Genomic DNA, 25,581 nt, shown 5'->3' with positions numbered 1-25,581 from the left:
AATAAAGGCAAAAGAGAAAACAAGGAGAAAGGGAACAAGTGGGAGAAGCCTCAATTGCCTGCAATTGGATGTTAGGGCCTAAGTCTAACCACAGAGGCCACAGAGCACCATGCACTTCCTCCTATGTCCAATGCCTTCCAACAGTGTATTAAATTCTTTCCTTGCCTGACATAAAGTAATAACAGAGAGTGTCACCATCCTGAACAAAGGAGGGGATGACTTAATTTCTCTTTCTTTCAGAGGCATGTGACAGTGCCCTATTTAATGATAGGAGAGAAGAGACTGGTTCTAGGTAAGAGAAGTCACAATTTATTGCACCCTTAGGGAGACCAGGAGCAAAGCCATTGAGGATAAAATGTACCATGCGGAGTTTTAACCAGTGAAGAGCTGGGCATAGCATTCTACTTGAATAAGTCAGTTCAGACATTTAGCTCCTCTCTCCAAATACCCACAGTGACTACCCAGAGATGTAGAGCTTAAGTACAGCTACCGCTCTAGTAAGCTCAAGTAAGACCATGCTCAAGTATAATCAATTTCACATTTCTGAATATTCATCAAATATGTAAAAAAAAGAATCAATATCTGAAAAACAGAATCTATGTTTTTTAAAAAAATCACACTTTATTTCACACTTTGGAGCTAAAGAAATACTGTCTCCAGGTGGGGTTTGTCAGCACCTTTGTGAACTAGCTCTTGCATTATTATTGTTGTACGAATATCCAGGCTCATGGCTGTATCTCTCAACAATAGATTGATGGGGCAACAGCTTCCGTGGCCTCCTCCCAGGTCAACCAGCCAGAAACTGGACACCTACCCTGCTGGAAGGGGACTGATTCACAGCCCTCCCAGGTGGATTAGAGCTTCCCGGCACATCCAGGCTTGTCCATCATGATGTTGTCTACATTCCTTTCCCATCTCTCCTCACGTCCCTCTGGTGACTCATACATACCCCCACTTACCTGCGCCTCCCCACTTCCCCTGTAACTCTTCAGTGTTCCTGGGAACTGATGACTTTATCCTCATGAAATTTTATGACAGTGTGCAAGGCTTGAGAAAATCTGAAAATTTTTCCACTTACAAAATCAGAGTCCTAATAAATGTTTCCATGTACAGAATGTGAGTCCTAACAAACAGCCAACACTCATAAAAGCTAACATTTATGGAGCACTTGCCATGTGCTGAGCACTTATGAACATTTAACACTCTCATATGTGGTAAGTTCTTTGAAGGAACTGATATGATTTAATCTCCACAATAGCCTTATTATTATGAAAGAGGATACTGAGACACAGAGAAGTTAAGCAACTTGCTACTTAAGTAATCTAGTGTCAGAACTGGGATTTGAACCCAAGTAATCTAGTATGTGTCAAAACTGGGATTTGAAGCCTAAGCAACTTGCTAGTTAAGTAATCTAGTATGTGTCAGAACTGGAATTTGAACCCAAGATGTTGAGTCTATGTTTTTAACCACTGCATGCTACTGTTATCTACTGTCAAAATTGTGTGTTTATGAAACAATTATTATTTATTCAAAGTATCAAGGTATCCATAGTAAAAGCAGTATGGTGTAAAAGCAAATAGAATAGGGTTAAGGAGACAGAGAACTAGCTGGGCTATAGTTTTAGCTTTAGCTGTTTCTGTATCAATCAAGGTCCTAGCATGAAAGCAGATGACACCCAAACCTGGCAATATAAGAGAGTTTAATAAGGGGACTATTTAAACAGTTGTGGTCAAGGTTTCTGGAAATCAGAAGTGATGGCAGTGTGCATGGCTCAAGAAAATCAGCGAATTTTTTCACTTACAGAACCAGAGTCCTAATAAATGTTTCCATGTACAGAATGTGAATCCTAACAACTAGCAAGTGCTTATAAAAGCTAACATGCAATGATCTACAGCTAAAAAAAAGTGGAAGTGATTAGAAGAACCCAGAAAGAGAAGACTGTATGGAGAGGGCTACCTGGGAATGTCTGTCTCAGATACAGAAAAACAGCCGGCTATAGCACAATGACAAGGAGGAAGCTGGTAGGAAGTGCCCCTGCCTCTCTCTCTTCCAAGCTGGTAGGAAGTGCCCCTGCCTCTCTCTCTTCCACCTTCTATCTTCTGATCTTTGATCTCTTCCCATTGAGCCAATCCAGTAATCAGCTAGAGGATAGAGCACCCACAGATCCAGTCTATAGGGTCAGCTTCCAGGGCAGAGGGCAAGATATTGATGGAATGAAAGAATGTGAAGGACAAACAGAAAATATGCAGCACAGTCACCATCACGGTAAACTGGGACAAATCTCAGCCTCCCTGGGAAATGATTTCTTGGTCATCATAATGAGACTACAGGGACCACATGCAATTTAGACTGCCTTCCAACTCTGACACTGTGAGGTTTTATGAACACACCCTCCATCAATTTCCTAAGAGATTTTCAGGATTACTTTAAAAAGGAAAGTATAAAAGACAACCCCACAGTGCAAACTCTGGTAGATTCTACATCACTTTGCACTTGTGTATTGACAGATGCATGAAGGTAAACTGTGGCTGAAGTGGAAGGGCATTTGTCCATGGCACAGGGTAACCAAGGCATACTTGAATGCTCTAAGAAAAAGACTTTAGAATATTAAAATTGTTCCAACAAAGAATTCTTGTAATGTGAAACCCCTTGTTCTCTTTCTGAAGCAAAAGAAAGGGTATATGAGATTAGAGAAATCAAAACCACAATGAGATACCATCTCATGCCACTTAGAATGGCGATCATTAAAATATCAGGAAACAACAGATGCTGGAAAGGATGTGGAGAAATAGGAACGCTTTTACACTGTTGGTGGGAGTGTAAATTAGTTCAACCATTGTGGAAGACAGTGTGGTGATTTCTCAAGGATCTAGAACCAGAAATACCAATTGACCCAGCAATCCCATTACTGGGTATGTACCCAAAGGATTATAAATCATTCTGCTATAAAGACACATGCACACGTATGTTTATTGCAGCACTATTCACAATAGCAAAGACTTGGAACCAACCCAAATGCCCATCAATGATAGACTGGATAAAGAAAATGTGGCACATATACACCATGGAATATTATGCAGTCATAAAAAAGAATGAGTTCATGTCCTTTGCAGGGACATGGATGAAGGTGGAAACCATCATTCTCAGCAAACTAACACAGGAACAGAAAACCAAACACTGCATGTTCTCACTCATAAGTGGGAGTCGAACAATGAGAACATATGGACACAGGGAGGGGAACATCACATAGTGGGGCCTGTTGGGTGGTGGGAGGCAAGGGGAGGGATATCATTAGGAGAAATACCTAATGTAGCTGACGAGTTGATGGATGCAGCAAACCACCATGGCACATGTATACCTATGTAACAAACCTGCACGTTCTGCACATGCACCCCAGAACTTAAAGTATAATTTAAAAATATAAAAATAAAAAAAATAAAAAATATAATATAAAATTAAAAAGTATAATAAAAAAGAAAAAAGAAAGAAAAGGTGTATAAGAAAGTACTGCCAAGCATATTTGGAAAACCCAGAAAGAGATGTCTCACATGATTTCATGGGGGTCTATGTCAGGGCAATTTAAAACCCACCCTGTGTTCTCTCAAAGAACCAGTGGCCAAGTGCAACTGGTCACTGAATGCAGATGTTTGGCAATATGGCCTTGGTTGGAGCAAAGCTGGGGGTGGGAGTGGGAGGGATGACCTTGTCTCCCTGGATCATGTGGTGCTTATCTAAGTTGTCCTACAATGTGTTCCCAGGTGCTTGGTGAGCTGCTCCTAGTTCTCAAGGTTTCTCATTGGCAGACTCTTGAGAGAACACTATGCTTGTTGAAATAGAAGACACAGAGTCTCCATGAGGGCATCTGTCCTCCCTAGCTTCTGGGGATACATGCCCTTCTTCCCAACTTCTGAAATAATTGAAGTGTGGGGTTTCAAAGGATGAGGTGATTTCCTCCCGGAGCCTCATATCTCTTCTACTCAGATCAAGGAAAATGAAATTGCACCACTGTGGAACCATCACTTTGTTTTCTCTGGACTCATGAGAGGTATTATAAATTCTATCAGATTTACTGATGATTTTCTCCTTAAATGAGGAGAAACCCATAGCATCTCAGGAACCCATGTTCCTAAACCAAGGGAGCAACAGAAGTGTGTGTATGAGCTTGTGTTGTGGGGTTGAGTTGTGGAAAAGAGAGGTGGGGCATGCTGAAATTAAACACATTCTGCATCATAACTGTGCCTAGTGTGGCTTAAGGAAGCAAAAAGGAAGTGGGATTATATATATATATATATATTATATATATATATCATACAACATGGAAACAGCAACTTATGTTTGTTTGGTTGTGTCTATACTACCCACAGTTCATATACATAAGAAAACAAAGCTTGAGAACTGAAGTGGGTTGAAATACCAACATGTCCAGTTCTAACGGTGTGGCCCTGGATGAGTCTTTTGCCTTGAGTTTCCTTGTTTAAAAAATGGAGCTAGTAACAACTGGAATACCTGCCACACAGGGCTGATGTCCTAATAAAATGAGAGCAACTCAATAATACAGTGAAGATACTTTGTAAAATATACGTTGCCCTATAAAAGTGAGGGGTTATTACCACTCCATTTATACTGATGAGACAGCAGCACCTTCTTTGAAGGCAAATGGTACACCTGAAGATTTGTCAACAAACCCAGCCACCTGCAGCAGAAGACACCAGGAGTTCCACAAAAACCTGTTCAGCATGCTAAATATCACATACAAGCAGCAAGACTAATCCATGTTTTGAAGAAAATTCAGCTAACAGAATGGATCATTTCCCCTGTCTTCCTTTTGCCTATTTTAAAAATGTCTTAACACCAAGCTACAATAAAGGGTAAAGCCAATCCCACGTTTTCATTAGTACACAGAGAGCTACCGCAAATAGGTCTCTGGAGGGTGAAAAAAATGTGACAGATGCAGACACAGTCACTTGAAAGAGTATTTCAGCAATAGACACAGGATGCTTGACTTAACAGATGTTTACAGTTAATAAATTCCATTTTATATTTATATCTATTTTCACATAATTTTTTTTTTCTGATGAAATACCTGGCAGATATCATGAAGGTAGCAAAAAAAATTCAGATCAACAACCTGATAGGAATTAGAAATTAGACTCAGTGAGAAGAATTCACAACTACTGTAAGACAACTGCGGTGCGAAATCAAATAGTTTCACCGTCAAGTCTCCCATCTCTCCCTTGGTACCCACTGAAGGGTTAAAGTAAATACTCCAACTACCCTGTCAGTGAGGACAGGTGCTTGCAAAACCCCATCTGCATGCACATCCATCATCCTTACCCAGAGACTCCATCACAACCTTCCCATGGAGAAAACTCACAGACTGAGGTGAGGTACTGCCGGGTCTCCATAAGAGATGATCTGGCTTGCATTCAATTGTGCCAGCAACGCTAATGATCAGGAGAGGTGGGCTCACCATCAGCGTTAGCTGGGAGTGGGCCGCTCTTCGTTTTGTGTTTCCCTCTAACTACAGAAAAATCACCAGCAGTCCCAGTCTGACACAGCTGAGGCCTTCTCCAGCTGGGAAGGAAAAACATAATAGGCAATATCTGTTCTCTCCCTCCTCCCTTTCTGCTCCCTTCCCTGTAGACAGCCTCAGCATGAGGTTCCTGAGGAATTAGTTGGGGAGGACGCCTCCCCCGCTGACAGCCAAATGCCAACCGCAAGTCCTGCCCATGTAATGTCTCTGACATTTCTGCATCTTTCTGGGTTAACATTGTTTGACACAGACTTTTTTTTTTTTTTTTTTAAATACCTCTTAAAAAGATTTGTTCATGTGCATGTGTGTACATGCGTGTGCAGGAATGCACAATTTCTGTTGTTTTCTGACATCATTTTGTATACTTAATTTTTTTTTTTAATTATCCTCTTAGTTGCTGACACATCTCTGCTCTGGCATTTCTACTTAGGCAGAAGTAATTGGTTTCAGAAGGCTGAAAACCCTTATTTGAAACCATGTGTGCATTCCTGTTGACGGATGCTATAGAATGTTCAAATATCATCTTCCCTCAAGTAAAACAAGCATTAAAATCCAGAAGGACGAGATGTGATTGACAGCACAGCATAGTTACATTTTAACTACCTGTTGTGAAATTATTTTAAAGCACCTGTATGTGAAATGGGGTCAGTTCTCCTTCCTGGTCGGTTACCTTTAGATAGATCTGATCAAGTTTGAAAGGGATTATTTCTCCTTTCCTATACTGGAAAGCACTTTACCTCTTTTATTGTGTTTCCCAACGTGCAAAGGGCCAATAAAGCAGAGATCTCTCTCCAACACTCACACAAGGTGCAGCCTCTTATAGGGAAACAACTATCCATCATGTCTGGAAGGAAAGTATAGTTGCAGTCTGCATAACCCAAAAGTAGGGCTTTTGGATATTTTTGTAATTTTCTTTTTTTTAAGGGAATATCATAGTGTAGCTGCTGAAGTGGATATTATCAATATGGCAGACAAAGTAAATTCTACCAAGAAACAATGCATCCCAACTCCATATACCGCGAGGAAGGAAACAGGATGACTATGCATGATTACAGCAGAATGACGGATGGAGCATAATGGCTCATTACCAAAGACTCTGGCACACCTGCAGGAAGGCACCTCTGCCTGCATTAGGTACTACCACAGAATCTGTCTGTTATGCACCATGGAATACACCATCATCAGTGAGCTCTTCAAAGACCATTCTGGAAACCCGGGGCAGAAATACTATCCATCTATGTGATGGCCACCTGAAGGCAACATGGCAGCATGTTTAAGCCTCCCAAATTGACGATAGAACATTCATGAGTTCGAATCCCAGCTTTGTCACCTACTAACTGTGTGACATTAGGCAAGTGGCTTACCCACACTGTGCCTCAGTTTCTTCACCTGTAATATGGAAATAATAACAGAAGCAACATCAACAGGTTATCATGAAGATTGCATTAATACATATAAAAACACAACTCACTGCTTTTCACAATCAATATTATCAACATCCAGTCTCTTCCTAATTACTCTTTGCACAAGGGAAATTAGATTCCATCCTATTCTTGGCTACATATTGTTGTCAGAAATTTCTTCTCCACACTGAGCCCAAATTAAGCTCCCGGCAATTTCAATCGATTTACCCCAGGTCTATTAGGAAATACAGAGCCAGGACAGTCTCATTTCTTTTCCTCTGACAGTTCTCCACGATATTTGAGACAGCTGTAATGTATCCCTAAATCTCCTTCAGACCATCCCTTCCAAGTTTTTAGCAACTTTTCCGTATATAGCAGTCTTCCTGGGTTTTTCTTCATCCTTATCATTTTTCTTTGGATGCATTCAGATTTGTCAACATCCTTAAATTGCATAATCTCAAATGAAACATAATTTTCTGGGTGTGGTCTAAGAATGCAAACTCCTAGGAAACCATTATCTAAGTCCAGATATGCCATTTCTTTAATTGTAGAAACCACGGGGTACAGTCAAAATTCCCGTTCAAATAGCCAACCTTCCCCTTGGCTAAAAAATGTGTTTCTAGATACTTAGAGGAATTAAGGAGTTCTCTCTACTTTTCTGGCATCAGTATGAAGGACACATTCAAGTACTCTCTTGTGTATAGACCCATATAACTAAATCCTTGCAATGCTAGGCTAAACCTGTAAAATCAGTTCACAGCTCTCCTGGATGGAAATCTATACCTGAAACTAAGTTTGCAGAACACCTGGGGGATCAGTCAGCCTAACCACTTTATTTTTCCAAAGAAACTCAGAGAGCTTAGGTGACTTAGCCACGCTCACATATAGGTGGAGCTGAGAGTTCAGCCAATGTGAATGAAATCATGGGCTAGAATATTCCCAATGACTCCCAACATGACCAGCTGAACATTTTTCTTGCTCATGGTTTCAGTATAACCTAGCCTACTTCTTTTCAGCAGAGATCCATCAGTAAAGCTTGGTAGGTTTTCCATCACAGCTAACTAGTGCACTTTGTTGGCTCTGTAGTCTCACTGAAATAGAACCCTATGTGGGTGTGGTCACTGGTAGATGGTAAGTAGGGTGCTCACACAGGTGTTTCAAGAAGGGGCTCCAATAGGCTAGGTGCGGTGGCTTACACAAGTAATCTCAGCACTTTGGAAGGCCAAGATGGGTAGATCACCTGAGGTCAGGAGTTTGAGACCAGCATGGATAACATGGCGAAAACCCATCTCTACTTAAAATACAAAAAAAAAAAAAAAAATTAGCTGGGCATGGTGGCGGGCACCTGAAATCCCAGCTACTCAGGAGGCTGAGGCAGGAGAATTGCTAGAACCCAGGAGGTGGAGGTTGCAGTGAGCTGAGATTGCACCACTGTACTCCAGCCTGGGTGACAGTGAGACTCCATCTCGAAAAAAAAGAAGGAAAGAAGGGGCCCCAAGAGCTGCAGGAGAACTTTGTGTAAGTCCTTCTAAAAGCAATTCATTCTGAATTTCTTAGGATGAAAGCATCATATCCATATTTATTTGCACAGTCGTGCGCGCACATGCCTGTGTGTGTGTGTGTGTGTGTGTGTATTATTTTCACAGAAACTATGCATCCTTAGGAAGACAAGACTTGTCTCTAACCTCTTCCTGGCTTTATGGACTGACAGATGACCTGGAAGAGAAACAGAGGAATTCACTTACTCCAGTCTAAAAGGGAATTACATATATAACCATAAAACCTGCTTTCTTCTTGCCTGACAAAGATAATGTGAACTGGAATAGAAAATGTATGTGGATGTGAAGCTTAAAAAAAAACAAAACAGTGGGAAAGCTACATTTAAAGCAATTTCTTAATCTGGAAACAGTTGTATCTAAAAATCTAAATAACAACAAACAAGCCCAAAACAAAACAAAACCAACCTCAGGCCATTACATTTCTTGGATCCTGTTTGTCATGTAAGAAGCTATTTCCCTGATTTTCTCTGCAAAAAGTGACCTCTCTCTCTCACTTTATCTTGCTTAATTCTCATGGCATTATCACACGCGACAATGTAATAATTCTGTGTACACACGTCCACTCCCTTACTAGATTGTAAACTCCCAAAAGACAAGGATAAATTATCATGCTATCGTCTGCCATCATGCCATCTTGCAGTGTGACAACCTCCTATCGGTCCTCTCAATATCACTCTTACTGTCTTTATAATCCTTTATTCACATGGCAGGCAAGATGATCTTTTAAAAACAAATCTGGTCATTACACTCCCTTCTTAAACATATGTTGCTGGCTTCCTGTTTTGTTAAGGTAGAGTCCACAGGGGTCTTACCTCTTTAAGAACCTCTTTAAGGTGATCCATGAAACCTTGTAGGGTCTGGTCGTTGCCCAGTTCCTACCATCTATTTCCCTCCTCTCCCCCGCTTCCTCTCTCCACCCTGGCAACCCTGTCCTTTCAACTCCTGGAATACATCATTTTTCCTCCCAGTTCACATACACTCCTCTCCCTCCCTATGGCTACCTTCTACTAATCAGTTTACTTCTTTAAGGAAGCCTTTCCTGATATCATATGCAAGTCAGGTCCTCCTGATGTTACGTGCTGTGGTCCTATTCTATAAATTTTCTTCAAGACCTTCCCAAAGCACATTTCCTGATACACTGGTGTAATATGATATAATGGCACCAGAAAAATGTTAAGCTCTAGGTTTTCAGAAACCTTCTAAACAGCCATGTTATGCTATAACAGTCCTGACATACTTCTGGAGGTTGGGGGAGAAACCACTGTAATGCTGAATCAGCTACCCACATCATTTTTATTAAGAAAAGAAAACCCCAGGCTGGAATGTGTACATCAATGGCAGACTGGTTCCTTTGGTTAATGAGTTTAATATTCAAAAAGGCTCCCAGAGGTCTAGAGTGAGGATCAAAGTGTAGGTGTACTAATCGTGTGTTCTAAGAGCCCCTTGGCCATCCTTGATTAACTGCCTCTATGGTATACCAATCACCCCAGCAGAAAATGCCAGGTCACCACTGATGCATCCCATCTGGACTCAACCCCTTTATTTTATTTTATTTTTTCTAGTTGTGAGGGCTGAAAGATTCTTTTTTTTTAAATTATTTAATTATTTATTATTATTATACTTTAAGTTTTAGGGTACATGTGCACAATGTGCAGGTTAGTTACATATGTATACATGTGCCATGCTGGTGCGCTGCACCCACTAACTCGTCATCAAGCATTAGGTATATCTCCCAATGCTATCCCTCCCCCCTCCCCCCACCCCACAACAGTCCCCAGAGTGTGATGTTCCCCTTCCTGTGTCCATGTGTTCTCATTGTTCAATTCCCACCTATAAGTGAGAACATGCGGTGTTTGGTTTTTTGTCCTTGCGATAGTTTACTGAGAATGATGATTTCCAATTTCATCCATGTCCCTACAAAGGACATGAACTCATCATTTTTTATGGCTGCATAGTATTCCATGGTGTATATATGCCACATTTTCTTAGTCCAGTCTATCATTGTTGGACATTTGGGTTGGTTCCAAGTCTTTGCTGTTGTGAATAGTGCCGCAATAAACATACGTGTGCATGTGTCTTTATAGCAGCATGATTTATAGTCCTTTGGGTATATATCCAGTAATGGGATGGCTGGGTCAAATGGTATTTCTAGTTCTAGATCCCTGAGGAATCGCCACACTGACTTCCACAATGGTTGAACTAGTTTACACTCCCACCAACAGTGTAAAAGTGTTCCTATTTCTCCAGATCCTCTCCAGCACCTGTTGTTTCCTGACTTTTTAATGATCACCATTCTAACTGGTGTGAGGTGGTATCTCACTGTGGTTTTGATTTGCATTTCTCTGATGGCCAGTGATGATAAGCATTTTTCATGTGTTTTTTGGCTGCATAAATGTCTTCTTTTGAGAAGTGTCTGTTCATGTCCTTCGCCCACTTTTTGATGGGGTTGTTTGTTTTTTTCTTGCTCACAACTCCAGAAAATGCTCAGGTCAAAAGAAGAGGACCACTACAGGATGATGAGGACAACGCCTTTGTCAAGAATTACTCAGGACATCAAGAGTCAAGGAGAAACATGCAAACTCTGAGAATCAGACTCCCTACCCTGTCAACGCCCAGCGAACACCTGCTGCTCTCTCTGTAACAGGCCTATATGGACAGCAGCTGCAACCCGTAACAGCGTAGGGCAAGGGAAGGGTGATGGGGAAATTCTATTCATTGAGCACATACTCTGTGCCAGCTCCTCTACTGTGGGCTTTACACTCAGTTTATCGTTTGATCCAAAGTGTCGTTTGGCTCATTCTTTCCCTCTTTAGAATCTTCGAGGTGGGCCATTAACATTCCCCCCAGATAACGAACCATTCCTGCAGTTCACCCCGGTATGTCTTCTCACCTTGAAAAAATCATCTCCATTGCTTTTGACAAAGTCCAATACACCTGGTCAAAGCAAAGGGAGATGATAATGGTGAAGACGATTTTATCAAAACAGGCAATGTAGCCAGAGATTGAGCCAGTTCCAGATCCCAAGTTTCTCCCCAATTCTCCTCCCTCAGAAAAAGGGAGATCTCTTTATTGATAAACTATACATGGTTTATAAGATTTAGGATGAAAAGCAAAGACACTCATTTAAAAATGTAGGTTTCAAATGCCAGTCCACAGTCATTGACAGATTTAACTTTGCCTCCCCTTCCTCTCATGCTGATCTCAAAGATGTGGGTCCCAGGAATCAGTCTTGAATGTGTAAAACTACTCAGCCCATTATAAATATTGCTCTCTTTCCATTGATTTTTTTTTTTTTTTTTGAGATGGAGTTTAGCTCTTTTACCAGGCTGGAGTACAGTAGCATGATCTTGGCTCACTGCAACCTCTGTCTTCCAGTTTCAAGCTATTCTCCTGCCTCAGCCTCCTGAGTAGCTGGGATTATAGGCACCCACCACCACACACGGCTGATTTTTGTATTTTTAGTAGAGGCGGGGTTTCATCGAGTTGGCCAGGCTGGTCTTGAACTCCTGACCTTATGATCTGCCCGCCTCGGCCTCCCAAAGAGCTGAGATTACAGGCATGAGCCACCGTACCCAGCTTCCTTGAATTTTTATTCCCCTATGTTCATCTTATTGTGGATATATGAACATCTATTATTTTTTTCTTAATTACTGAAGTGTCAGTCTTTGACAGGCAGGAATAATGTCTTATTTATCTCTCTGTTCATATCATTTCCTAGTATAATGCCTTGTAGAGTCTTTGTCTCAAATAACACTTTTTTTTTTATTAGTTTTTCTACTCGGTTTCTCTACTACTATGGTAAAAGTGATCATTATTCCAAGAAATATATAATGAAACCAGTATTATGTCTGATTTCTTTTTTTAAAAAAATGAAGGTACAAATACAAAAATAGGCTGGACATGCTGGCTTACACCTGTAATCTCAGCACTTTGGGAGGCTGAGGGGAGAGAATGGCTTGAGACCAAGGATTTGAGACCAGCCTAGGCAACACAGCAAAACTCCACCAATAGATTTCACTGTGTCCCCACCCAAATCTCATCTTGAACTGTAATCCCCATAATCCTCATGGGTTGAGGGATGGATCCAGTGGGAGGTGACTGAATCCTGGGGGTGGTTTCCCCCACACTGTTCTCATGATAGTGAGTGAGTTCTCACAAGATCTGATGGTTTTAAGTGTTTGGCATTTCCCCTACTTGCTCTTCTCTCCCCTGCCACCAAAAAGACATGCCTGCTCCACCTTCTGTCATGATTGTAAGTTTCCTGAGGCCTCCCAGCCATGTGGAACTGTGAGTCAATTAAACCTCCTTTGTTTATAAATTACCCAGTCTTGGGTAGTATCTTAATAGCAAAGTGAAAATGGCTTAACATACAAAAAAAAGAGCCAGGAGTGGTGGCATGTGCCTGTAGTCCCATGTAGTTCCAACTACTGAAGAGGCTGAGGCGAGAGGATTCCTTGAGCCAAGGAGGTAGAGGCTGCAGCCAGCTACGATTACACTACTATGCTCCAGCCTAGGTGATAGAACAAGATCCTGTCTCTTAAAAAAATTGCTCTTTAAAAAAAATCTTTCTTATTTTAATGAAAAACCAGTAGTTTTTACAGATAGAAAGTTTTTGCACATTGACATCTTTAATATGGGTCAACGAAACTTGGTGCAATTATAAAAACTTTTCAATCCATACCACAAAATAATTTAACCAAAATGTAGGGTGGAAGCAATTTTATATGATCTCCTTACTAAAGAAGACAAATAGGAGCCTGACAGATGGAAAATATTTCTGTTAATGACTACAGGCAATTGAAAGGAAAAAGGATAACTAATTCTTCAGTAGAAAGTGGTACAGGAAAGTACATTTTCAAAAAGCAAAATTGATAGGATGTGGAGATTATGAAAGGTAAAACTAGACTTTTATCCTAGAGATCTTTCAGGAAAAACGATCACATACCTAAAGGTTTCTGACAACTGGAAAGTAACAGAAATTAACCAGAGAAGCTTCATAAGGAACTGTGCAAAGAATTGAGAAAACACAGAGAGAAGGACTTGAAATAAAATTCAGTGTGTTACTTAAGGTAATAAAAACAGAGATAAGAACAGGAAGATACACTTATTTATTCAAATAAATGTCAGAACTAAGATTACCTGTTGTGTCCTAATTCGTGAAATAATTGGAAAAATAGTCATAGGACACTGTTGACAATGAAGACCAAATTTATGGCAAATAACAGAAAAAGCAAATTCAGTCCTTAGTCCCTTCAAATGAAAGGGATGGCATTTTTTTTCCCCACAAAGAGAAGACATCCCCACATCCCCATGATCAAATGACTTAGAAAAGGCTCGATCAATGTTACCGAAATTTGGCAAAAGTATTCACATTTGAGCTGAGTATCAGCGTGAGGTATTACAACCCAGAGGCATATCTTTGAGAAAGTTGTAGGGGAACATAAATAGATTCTCAGAATAGAAATGGCTCTTTCAGCGTAGGTTAATGGAAGATATGTTATCACAAACTTGGGCAGGGAAATGGAGAATTGATATATGAGGTTACCCAGCCTTGATAGAGAAATTGCCAATCTTTATGGAAGATTTGCAGAATATTTTAAGAAGACCCAGAAGGAAGGGCTTTTCATTTATAAACATGTCTATTTCTCTTCATCTCTCCTGCCAGCCTCCTACTCTAAGTCACCAGGATATATCACTTGCCCACTGGGAATTCTTCCTCCCCACATTGGCTTGAAAGGTTCTTTATTCTTGTTTGGCTCTGGGTTTTTCGTTTTGTTTTAATGCAGAGCTAAATATCAGCTCATCACCTTCTGCTCCTGACACATGTGTAAATGCAAATGTTCCCTTGACATACACTATTTCTTCATAGCACTTCTCACAATTTTAATAATTAATCTCTTTATTTAATATACATCTTCTCCATGAAACTGTAAGCTCCAGAAGGGCAGGGAACACATTTTGCTCTATGCTAACACGTTGCACTATGTCTGCAACTAGGTGTTTAATAAAGACTTGTGAGATGTATAAATGAAACAAAATGTCTATAAGCTTCCAGGGAGATTTTATGTGTGTATGCACACACACGCACACACACATACACGCACACACACACACACATATCTGCAGATTATTCAGCTGCCTTAAATAATAACATTTCCAAAATGTTTCCACTGAATATCTTCTGAGTAGCTCACTAATTGTGTAGAGTCCAGCTCTCTCTCTCTGTTGGTAATTTAGCTCTACAGTGCCCACATAACTGAAAAAGGAAAAGGTAGATGACACACAAGTCGTGAGTGGCTTAAGTCTTGGCATAGATTCCTAAATAATCGAAGCTCTCATTACATATGCAGTTGGTTCCACATAATTCAGACATGTGTGTATGAGGCTGGTCATCCCGTTATGCTAACTTCAAGGGGCCATGGCTGTTTGTCATTCATCTTTTGTTTCCTCACTGTACCCAACTTGGTTCTAGGCGTAAAGCAGATAATAGATACATTTGCATGGATCTATGTATCCATGTCAAAATTGGGTTTGAAGTGACCATTGAGGCTGCTGTAATTTCGAAGAGAATATTTGTACATGAAGTCCTAGGGTAGATTTGCAAACCTCCAATCCATTTAAGGTGGCCACACTCCCTAGTATGGCTGTAGGGTAAGCCATTGGGTTTCATGTGCGAGCTTCGTGGAAATGCCTGCTTTTTTGTTAGGGAGTAATAGAGGCTGCTTGGCATAGTCCAAAGAGTATGGGGTTGAATTTTGGCTCTGGAAACATTGTTTCAAGTGAGTTGCTTCTTTATAAGCTTTGGTTTCTTGGTTGAAATTCCTATCTCAGCAGTTTTTGCAAAGGCTAGAAATAATACGTTTAAAGTGATTAGCATAGTTAGGGGCACAGGGGCATGTAAGAAGTAGCATTTAAGAAGCTTATTAGAGCATACATCCATAGAAGGAAATGCATGTGAATGTCCACGGCATCATAAGAGCCCCAAATTGGAAACAATCCAAATGTCCATCAACTGCTGGATAAAGAAAACCTGGTAAACCTGTATCAGCAGAATACTATTCAGCAATAAAAAGAATGAACTACTGATACATGCTATGCATAGATGAACCTACAAACCATCATGTAATACATTATATAAGCCCATTGATAAGCAATGCCCAGCAAACTCACTTTTATAGAGACAAGAAAAGTAGATCAGTATTGGCTAGGATTGGGGGTACAGTAGATTAACAGCAAACGGCCAGTAGGGAGTTTTTGGATGATGAAACTATTCTAAAAGTGGAGGATGTTGTTGGTTGTTCAACTCCATAAATTTGCTAAAAATTGTGGAAAGCTAAAAATAGCTTCTGATGGGTGGATTTTATGGTATGTGAATTATACTTCAAAGAGCTATTTTTTACAAAGTGTGTGAGAATACCAAGGGGAACTTCAGCAGTAAGAAATCTCCCTACATTTCATATTGAGAACAGTGTCTCAAGGCCTACGATGGAGCTCCACACCACAGCCAGCATGGAGACACTGGCTTCTCTGGGCAGAGATGGTAGAGCCAACATTCTCTAAGGATCTTGGGAAATACATTGCTGCCTTCGCAGAGCTTGCAACAAGCCAGAATTATAGAGGATGGTTGGAGCAGCCAATGCCCACAGAAATGCGGGCCTGGACAACATTACCTCCATCAGGGGTAGCCACCTGGACTATTTTTAAATAAGAAATTTTGGTACTTCACATTCTTGCGTTTTAGCCCTACTTTCCAATTCCATCTCATTGTAATGATTCACTAACAGTCAATCCACCAATTTGAGAAGAATTCATATGACGTGCTGTTCTGAAGAGCATCTATATAGGGGCTGTTGGTTGTTGCCTGTCTAGAAAGTTTATTCAAAGAGAGACAGATGATGCTGATACTTGGTGCTCAGTGTCACATGGAGACAAAAAGATACCTGGAAGACCATGAGTCAGGCACAAACATACAAGTTCCCATAAAAGGGGAATAATTGACATACTAAAATCTATAGGTCCTAGGTCCTAGGAGGATACTAAACCCATCACTTTTTTTGTTTTTTTTTTTTTTTGAGAGACAGAAAGAAAGAAAGAACAGTGCCCACAATACATCAATTAAAACCTGCCATTTCCCCAAAGCTGTCAGCTGCAGAGTAGCTGTCAGAAGTCCCCTTTCTCTGAGGGTGTCTTAAAAATAAGCACCTGGGGCGGCCAGAGCTACTAATAGGTGGAAGGAACGATACAAAATGTCACAGTGCACCTTTCCAAATAGAAACGTGTCCAGACTTCTCCAGGAGAGAAGCAAGAGAGGAAAATGGCCCAAAGTACTTAAAAATCATCGCATTTTCCTTTTTCTGAACTCCTACTATATATTACAAGGGAGAACTTGTCACTTCTAAGGTGTCTGGCCTCTCTCACTGCAGTTCTGAAGAGTCCCATAACTCATTCATGGCTAGGAGGGTCTTTTTGCTTCATTCTTTACACAACAGGGGCCAGAGAGGCACTGTTCCTGTTCCAACAAGAGACTGTGTGGGTAAGAGGTGTTGACTGTCATCAAGATATAGCAGTGAGGAAGGATGGGGATCTCCTGACACTTTTTCTTCAACTGCCTGATGCCTAGTCCAGACAGGGAGAAGGAATTCAGGACCCTGAATTCATCAGAGCTTAGTAAGTATACGCAGAATCTCCAAATATGCTTGGAGATGGATTTCAGGATAATCACCATGAATTTGTTGTTAGCATGATGATTTTGTAATAAGGCTGAATAAACAGATTCTGTGTCTGGAGAAAATAAGTTTTAGCTTCTGCTGGTTTCTAGAATTTAACCTTGAAATTCAAAAGCTGTGTGAGCACAGGCAAGCCACTTAACTGCTATAGACATCGGTTTCTCCAATTATAAAATAAGAGACTCCAGCATAATGATTATTCAAGTTCACTTCTAGTTTTCTAATTCCTGGATTGTTATCAATGAGGTAAGAATGTTGTCCCTGGAACAGATTCAAGAATGCTCTCAGTGAGGGGTAAGGTCAGTAGTCATCGCTTCAGTAGGGGCTGATTAAAAGATCTACTTTTTCTTCTTTCTTTTTCTTTTTAATAGCAAAGGTTTCTCTATTTCTCTCCAACCGAACTATCAAGCTTATAGTTGCTATAATTTAACTTCATTACTCTTTTGTCTTGTCAATAAGAACATAATAGTGTCCTTAAAGAAAATGACAGCTTTTTTCTTTCTCTTTGAGGTTTATTTCAAACAATTTTCTCTTTTCCTGATGAGGCTGAGCCATGTTTGCCATTGCATATTGTGTTCTCTTAATGGGAAGGTTTTCAAACACAGGGAAGAAAAAGAAAAGACTGCTTTTTAAAAACTTATTTATTTATTTAATTTTTTGATAAGCCTTTTTGTCTGTTTGAATAGTTACCTTAAACATCATTTAAGAATTGTGGCCTCTTTGCAACTCAGTGCATTTTGAGAATGATGTCTCTTTTTGTCTTTCTACAAATGATGTCTTGCCCAGTCACTCTACAAATGATGTCTTGCCCAGTCACTCAATGCACTCACATTGCCCCTCCTTCTAAGGCCCTCAGTCCCCATGTTTTCCTCTGCAAACAGTAGGGGCCAAGCGGCTTTAAAGCTTTTTGATCAGGTTTCATGCGGGGAGACATTATGCATTAACTGGCATATTGGAACTACCACTGAGGCACTATTAGTCAACAACTATTGGACTTTTACACTCTAGCCTCAGCTACTCTCCAGTAAGTGTAGTCCCAGGTCTTATGCTAAAAGACAAAAGACAACCATGTGTAGGTGTACGTTGTTTTGTTCAGTGTTGAGAGGAAGTCAAGGATTTGGATTATCGATATGGCAGCTCAGAATGGGTGTTTTTTTTTTGTTTTAAGACAAGTTCTCACTCTGTCACCCAGCACCCAGGCTGGAATGCAGTGGCATGATCTTAGCTCACTGCAACATCAAACCCCTGGGCTCAAGTTGTGCTTCTGCCTTAGCCTCCTGAGTAGCTGGGACTGTAGGCACATGCTACCATGCCCAGCTAATTTTCTGTCTTTTTTTTTTTTTTTGGTAGAGATGGTAGGTAGGTTGCCCAGGCTGGTCTCAAACTCCTGGCCTCAAGTGATACTTCTGCTTCAGCCTACCAAAGCTTAGGCATCTTATATTCTAATGATCCAGATGGCAAATTTGAACGAATGGAACAAAGATACTCAAATCTGCAAACATGAGTCCTTTTAGCCCAATGCCTCCTTCCCTTTTTCCTCTTCCCTAGTTTACTCAACAAAAGCTCTCTCTTAATTCCATTTTGTTTGAGAACTTTGATTGGTTTCTGATAGGAGCTGTTAACCTACTAGCCACATGGACATATACATAGCAAGAAAAAATGATAATATATTGAGTGAAGAACCTGAAAAATCAGGAAATACTATTTTTAGAATTAGCTTTCCGACTTTAAGCCTGTGAACTTCAGGGTTTTTTTTTTTTTTTTAATTGATCTATGAAGAGGTTGGCTTAAATAATATGTATGGTTCCATTCAAATTTAAATTCTGGTTTAAGTACTATAGGCATAAAAATAAAAGTTAAGGGGATAAAAATAAAAGTTAAGGGGATAGTGAGCTCCAAATGTCTTGGCTGGAAAAGCGGGAATTATTTGGGGAATGTGAGAATTAGTTAAGAGTGAATGTCAGATTATAAAGAGTTTCAAAAGCTCAGCATAAGAAAACTCTAGGCTTATGACAGAGTTAGTTTAGGTTCATGAAGATAAAGTAGAGCAATTAATTGCCACTTAGGATATCTCTTTTGGCAATAATCTGCAAGATACAGGTAGGAGGTTGTCTTTGAAGAAAGAGGGACTTGATATGACAAGGGATGGGCTCTGGGTGTGGTGTGTACTCATTGTTCCTGCATCCAATCAAAACAGAAAAGGGTGACTTCAAATTCCATGATGACAACCAGGGCCCTGTTTGTCCACAGGCTTAATACAGTTTCTAGAAATAATAACAGGTGCCGAATGCATGAGGGTTGATTTTCTAAAAAGTGGCACAGCTCCTTTTAGATACATTGGGAATAAGGGGCTGAAGATGGTGAAGCGTCAGTGAGGTCTGATTTTTTTTTTCTTGAGAAGAAAGGTGGAAGATGGTGGTATGTTAACAAGGCAAGTGAGAAGGTAGACCGAGTTGCTGAACCAGAAGTAACAATGATTTTTCAATATGTTGAATCTGAGGTGATAGCAGAATCTGAAAATGAGGGGAGATGCTGTGATCAGGGGCCTCCATTCCTGGACATGTAGATCTGAGAGGAATTTGTGTAGAGGTAATAGCTGAAGACTTTCTGTGAAGCCGTGGCAGACTTGCTGCAGACATTGTCCCTTTTCAGAGATCACCCACAACTGGAAAATCCAAGAGAACAACACACTTTAAGTGCTAAAACCTGAACCAACAAGGCCATTTCTCCACTGATTCCTTTTTGAAGATCATGAATCTTATTTTTCCTCTCTAACTCATCCTTTCTTAACCCTATTTTCCTAAATCTATCCATTCAATACATGCTTGTTGAGCATCTAATCTGGGACAGGCACAGTTAAAGATGCTGGAAAAAAATAGTGGCCACAACATAAAGTGGCAACGTCTGTGGAGCTTACTCTTTACAGTAACAAGTTTAAGAAGAAGAAAGAATTTCACAATGGAAAAGATAGGGACTGGTGGAGTGGGCAAAATCACTTAACTTCAGGGAAGGCTTTTTCAAGGAGGTAACTTCTGAGCATAAAGTGAGCTTCTCAGATTGAGGAGAAGGACAAGACGCAGCTATAGGGAAAGAGTGTACAACAAAGAGGAAACCGTAAGTGCCAAGGTTCTCAGATGGGAATGAGCTTGGCACATCTGCAGGGTTGACAGAAGACATGCCAAGTTTCCCAGGTTGGAATGAGCTTGGCACGTCTGCAGGGCTGACAGAAGACTGAGGTGGTTGGAGCCCAGTAGCGGGAGGAAGCAGTGGGTGCTGATGAAGTCAAGGAGGGCCTAGGGATCACCAAGAGGGAATGTGAAAACTAGGTTAGGAATATATTGTTTCAGTAAGAGGAAGGATTGTCCTGATCATCAATCTTGCAGAATAAAGAAGCCAGCCAACTACTGATAGAGCTATATCAGATCCCTCTCATGGGTCCCTAGGCCCAGTAACTGAGGCTAAAGTGTTATTCTTATTCTTGGCAGTACCCCAATTGTGTTTGCACAGGTAAGATAAGAATCAGGTAGCACACGGGATAGAAAAGAACGGAGAGAGGCCCGGCATTATTTCTCAAAGATTGGCTGAGCCATGGTATAAAGCCACTGGAAATAGCAACAGGAAATCCTAGAAGGAGAATTGAAATTATATAGAAAGGGAAATTGAAGGGAAGTAGAGTCAACAAAATGTCAATTGACTGCACAATCCAAAAACACACAAGAGAAGTATTCTATCAGTTCTGGGTGCACGAGGTTTCCCAAGTTCTATTCAGTGTAGTTCAGAAGCTACTGCCTTAGGCTGAAATGCAAACGGCTCTGAATTTCTGAGATCACAATGATTTGGGCACGTTTCTGCATTTGTGTTTCCATAACCCGATGTGACTGGGTAAATGAAGAGAAGGCAGTAACTGGAAAAGCAAAGACATATAGATTTGGAAAGTCATTGTTGATTTGGAGAGGTGATTTCTTGGGCAAAGGGGCGGTAAGTGAAAATGGGAAGAACATATGCAAATCCAAACAATGGCAGCTACAACCCTGCTCTTTGAGTGCAGTAAGCAAGCTGGCAGTCTCCTAGACCAGCACCGCTCACTAATGAAACATCGCAGAAACCCCTGCATCTGCTAATTATCCCGGGATTTTATTTTAGTAGCATCTGTAGCAAGTTCTTACACAGAAAAACAACCATTTCCAGGAGATAACAAGGGGAAGCGAGGGTCACAAGTAATTAGTTATCACACATTGCTGGAAAACTGCACTGGGGATGGGGAGGAAATTCCATGTGTCTATTGTGTCATTTCGGTGCTCAAGGTAATGTCTCAACTCTGCACTCCAAACGGGGAAGAATGGGAAACATCAGTGGAATAGGGTGAAAAGTGGTCTTAGTTGGGATTTCACCAGTTTGGTGTTCTGAGCTTTGGAGCAAGTCAGCAGGGGAACTAGGGTTTGACTTCTTGTTTTGTGGATTCATGGTCCTTACTGCTACCTTGAACACTGTATCTCCTAAAGTCCGTCATCACCAAGACAGGAGAAGACAGATACAAGGCAGCACAGACTTGCTCCCTGCCAGCAAGATGGGAACCAGGAGCATTTGCTGGCTTTTCTCCCATTTAGGGAGTTGCTTATTCTTCCTAGGGTAGAGACTTTTGCTTCCCTGACTGTCTGGCTTACACGTAACTGGAATCCCACTAAGGAAAAGACAAAGTAGAGTTTGGGTCTCTTCTTTCTCTCCATGAGCCTTGGAGGAAAGAGAATTACTGCAGATTATCACTCTTAGTCAAACAGAGAAGCCATAAGGAATATTTCCATTCTGGTTTGGCTTTTCATAGGATCACTGAGTGACTTCGTGAGCCTGATTCCCTTTATTTTGTAGAATAAAGAACAAAAGCCCAGAAATAGAAATAGACTATTCCCAAATTACAGAACTAATCTACACTCTACCCATGGCTAGAACACCATTCCTGGCCTGCTGACTGCAAAGCCACCCTGTCCTTTTCTAGCCAAGGGAACAAATGAGGGAGAGGGCTACTATTGCAAGGAATAACTTTAACTCATTTTAATGTAGTATTTATGTATATTATTCTCTAGTTTATCCACTTTAATATGATCCAATTTTCTGCAATATACTTCATTCTGTTTCTATCATTCATCCCTGTTATAGAATGAATGGTGTCCCCCATTCATGTGTTGAAGCCCTAACCCCCAGTGCCTCAGTATGGGACTATATTTGGAGGTAGGACCTTTAAAGAGGTGATTAAGTTAAAACAGGGACTTTAAGATGGGCCCTAATCTAATCTGACTGGTGTCCTTATAAGAAGAGGAAATTTGGACACACAGAGAAACACCAGGGATGAGAGTGCACACAGAAAGACCATGTGAGCATGCTCTGAGGAGATGGCCATCTACAAGTCAAGGAGAGAGCTCTCAGGAAAAACCAAACCTGCTGACACCTCGATCTTGGACTTCCAGCCTCCAGAACTGACAGGAAATAAATTTCTGTTGTTTGAGCCACTCAATTTGTGGAATTTTCTTATGGTATCCCTAGAAAAATAATATAATCACTTTAATAAATATTTGTCAATTATTTCATCACAAATCTGTTTAAGACACTGGGGCTGCAATGAAGAAGAATCCACATTGTGTCAGTGCCTGCATAAGAATTACAGTTTTGCAAGGTGGACAGACATCCAACAAATTATTTTACTAATAATTACTTAATCAGACTTAACAATAAATCTTCTAAAAGCAAATTGCCTAGCTCAAGAAGTCACTCTTCTAGGAGGTGAGAGGATATCAGAAGTGTGAGAAAGCTGATCTAACACCATGTAAGCTCAAGCTCAACACATCACTCCACGTTATAACAGCCCCCCCAATGCTACGCTCTTATTATATAAACAATTAGAATTTAACACAGCCAGAAACTTCCACCATGCTACTGCATTGCTAGATATCAAGCAGTCACGCACAGCATCCTGTCTTCTGAGTTATGACTCCACTGCCACCCAGGCATTTGCTGATGTGCCAGGAACACTGTGGGTGCCCCGCAAATGCTGAAAAGCAAGGACAAAATAAAACAAGTATCAGCACAAGAAAAAGGAGGCAAATTGGAGCTGGGAGTTTAGCATGGAAGGGTTGATTAACAACACAGCCATGACAGCTGAGGCCAAGTTAGCCTCCCCTTTGACCTCGGAGTGATAGGGATCAGCTCAGTGCCCTATGGAACTGTCTGGAGAAGAATCTTGTGCATCAGGGGAGCCCCATTCATTTTCATGAGCTCTCCCTTTAAGCAGAGGTCTCATTTTGCCTGATATTTTTACTTGTGTCCTAGTGTGAGACAAAGAACCCTGATAGGGCAGAAACAATGTCTTTGGGTCCTTCCTAAATACTGCTAGTCGTCCTTTTGCAGAGGCAGTGCTACATCAAGAGCCCCGAACATCCCTGAATTCCTGTAGCTGTGACTGCAGAGCTCTTAATTATGTAGAGCCTTGATGTATCATCTGGTTGCCTCCTGCTTGTGTCTGGACTCCCCAGCATGATTGTAGACCTCCAGAGGGCTACATACCCCAAAGGACTGGACCCTCAGCGGGTACACATTAAATACTTGTTAAGTTGAAATGAAGGAGAAGATTGCCTGCAACTGGCAGCTTCCCAGCTGGGTTCTCTCTTCCTGGGAGGTACCAGCATGGACCTTCGAAAGCAGCAGCCAAACAGTTAAAGCCTCTGCCAGAAGACAGATTTTGGACTCCCAGGCTGCGGCAGTGGCTCTTTCGAGCAGGCACTGCTTGGTAGCCGCCGGCGCTCTGTGACAGGCATGTTCTGATCAGAAGAAAGATGCTTCCCACCTCCCAGAGAAACTTGTTGATGAGCAGCCAGCCTCTGTATGAACCACAGAACATTTGCAGGAGCTCAGGGAGTGAGCCGGGCCAACCAGACAATGATCACTTTAGGCTCGTCCATTTAAAAACGCTTTGACATACCGGCTCTTGGAACTGGCTAAGTATCCAGAGGTTAACTAATGAACTTAAAAATAGGACATGATCGGGAGCGACAGAAGTTGTCTTTCTGGAAGTCAGAAAGATCTGAATCCCAATCCCACGTGTGAGGCGGACTGCTTCTATGGCCTTGGGCAAATCTCAGAAACTCTGCTTCATTTTTGCTGCCATTCAGTAGGGAGACTTGTGCTTTTCTGCAGCCAGATCTAGTAGGCGTTTTACCAGGCTAGTTCACTGGCTAGGGAAGGCAGACTTCCCCATCAGAATTGTCTGGTGTGGCTGCTTCAGCCCCTTGTTAAGATGTTCCTTTCAACATCTCTTTCAGCCTCCGGGTCTTCAGATAGGAACAAGACTTCTCAAGTTCCCACCGGGTCTCCCTCACCTGGAAGTATGCATTTCGGGGATTCCTTCCTCTCCAAATTCCTCTCTTCAGACCCTCAGAGGATTTTTTTTTTTTTTTTTTTTTTTTTTTTTTCCTGAGCCAGGGCTTCTGCGGAGGTCCTAGGTGACTGGCTGCTAATCCAACACATTTATTGGAGTAGAGTTTTTAAGGTTTCATAATGGCTTGACATCATTGTCTTACAGCATTATCTTTTACTGAGACCTTAAATACTTTAACCCAAAGAAGTGAGCAATATAGGATTTGTAAACTGGTTTGCCAAAATGGATAATTTTGAGGATGTTGCATTTTTGACCCCTATAAAATCACTAACTGTAGGTAAATGGCTCTCCTGTTCAAATTCTGTTTGGTTAGAAGCAGAAATTCTAGATGGATATCTCTAAGTCCCTTTGTGATATGATTTGGCTGTGTCCCCACCCAAATCTCATCTGGAATTGTAGTTCCCATAATCCTCACATGTCATGGGAGGGACCAGATGCAGATAAATGAATCACAGGGGCAGTTTATCCCCTCCTGTTCTTGTGATAGTGAGTGAGTTCTCATGAGATCTGATGCTTTTGTAAGGGGCTTTCTCCCCACCCCTTCCTCTGTACTTCTCCTCGCTGTTGCCATGTGAAGAAGGACATGTTTGCTTCTCCTTCCACCATGATTGTAAATGTACTGAGTCCTCCCCAGCCATGCTGAACTGTGAGTCAATTAAACTTCTTTCCTTTATAAATTACTCAGTCTCAGGTATGTCTTTATTAGCAGTGTGAGAACAGACTAATACACTTTGGTAACATTCATCGAATGTGTAAAACTTTATTTTCCCCCCTAGATTGTATATGCTACAAGTACAATCCTGACCTCACTGTTGCATGGCACTTAGTTGGGTGCACAGTGAATCATGGCTGGATTGGTATGAACCGGTCATAGAACTTTCTTTTCTTTTATTTTTTTCTCTTTTTGTGAGACAGGGTCTCACTCTATCGCCTA

The 25,581-nt window shown here is 41.1% G+C and overlaps 1 protein-coding gene across 17 annotated transcripts in view; it reads right to left on the bottom strand.

The window, feature by feature from the left end:
* The window catches only part of TENM2 (teneurin transmembrane protein 2), a 1,285,801-nt gene that overhangs the window by 503,938 nt on the left and 756,282 nt on the right, over positions 1-25,581 (bottom strand). For 3 of the 17 annotated variants that reach the window (XM_054556194.2, XM_063724371.1, XM_063724372.1), the window contains exon 1: positions 5,335-8,242. The exons of the other annotated variants lie outside the window; for them this stretch is intronic. In XM_054556194.2, coding sequence (XP_054412169.2) covers positions 5,335-5,473 — 139 coding nt within the window. In that variant the 5' untranslated portion in view covers positions 5,474-8,242. Of the gene's footprint in view, positions 1-5,334; positions 8,243-25,581 lie in introns of those variants that run through there. 17 annotated transcript variants of the gene reach the window in all.

This window comes from Pongo abelii, chromosome 4, assembly GCF_028885655.2.
Source record: "Pongo abelii isolate AG06213 chromosome 4, NHGRI_mPonAbe1-v2.0_pri, whole genome shotgun sequence".
NCBI classification, from domain to species: domain Eukaryota; kingdom Metazoa; phylum Chordata; class Mammalia; order Primates; family Hominidae; genus Pongo; species Pongo abelii.
Note: the sequence above shows the minus strand (reverse complement) of the source record. Positions and strands in the feature narration are given on the sequence as shown.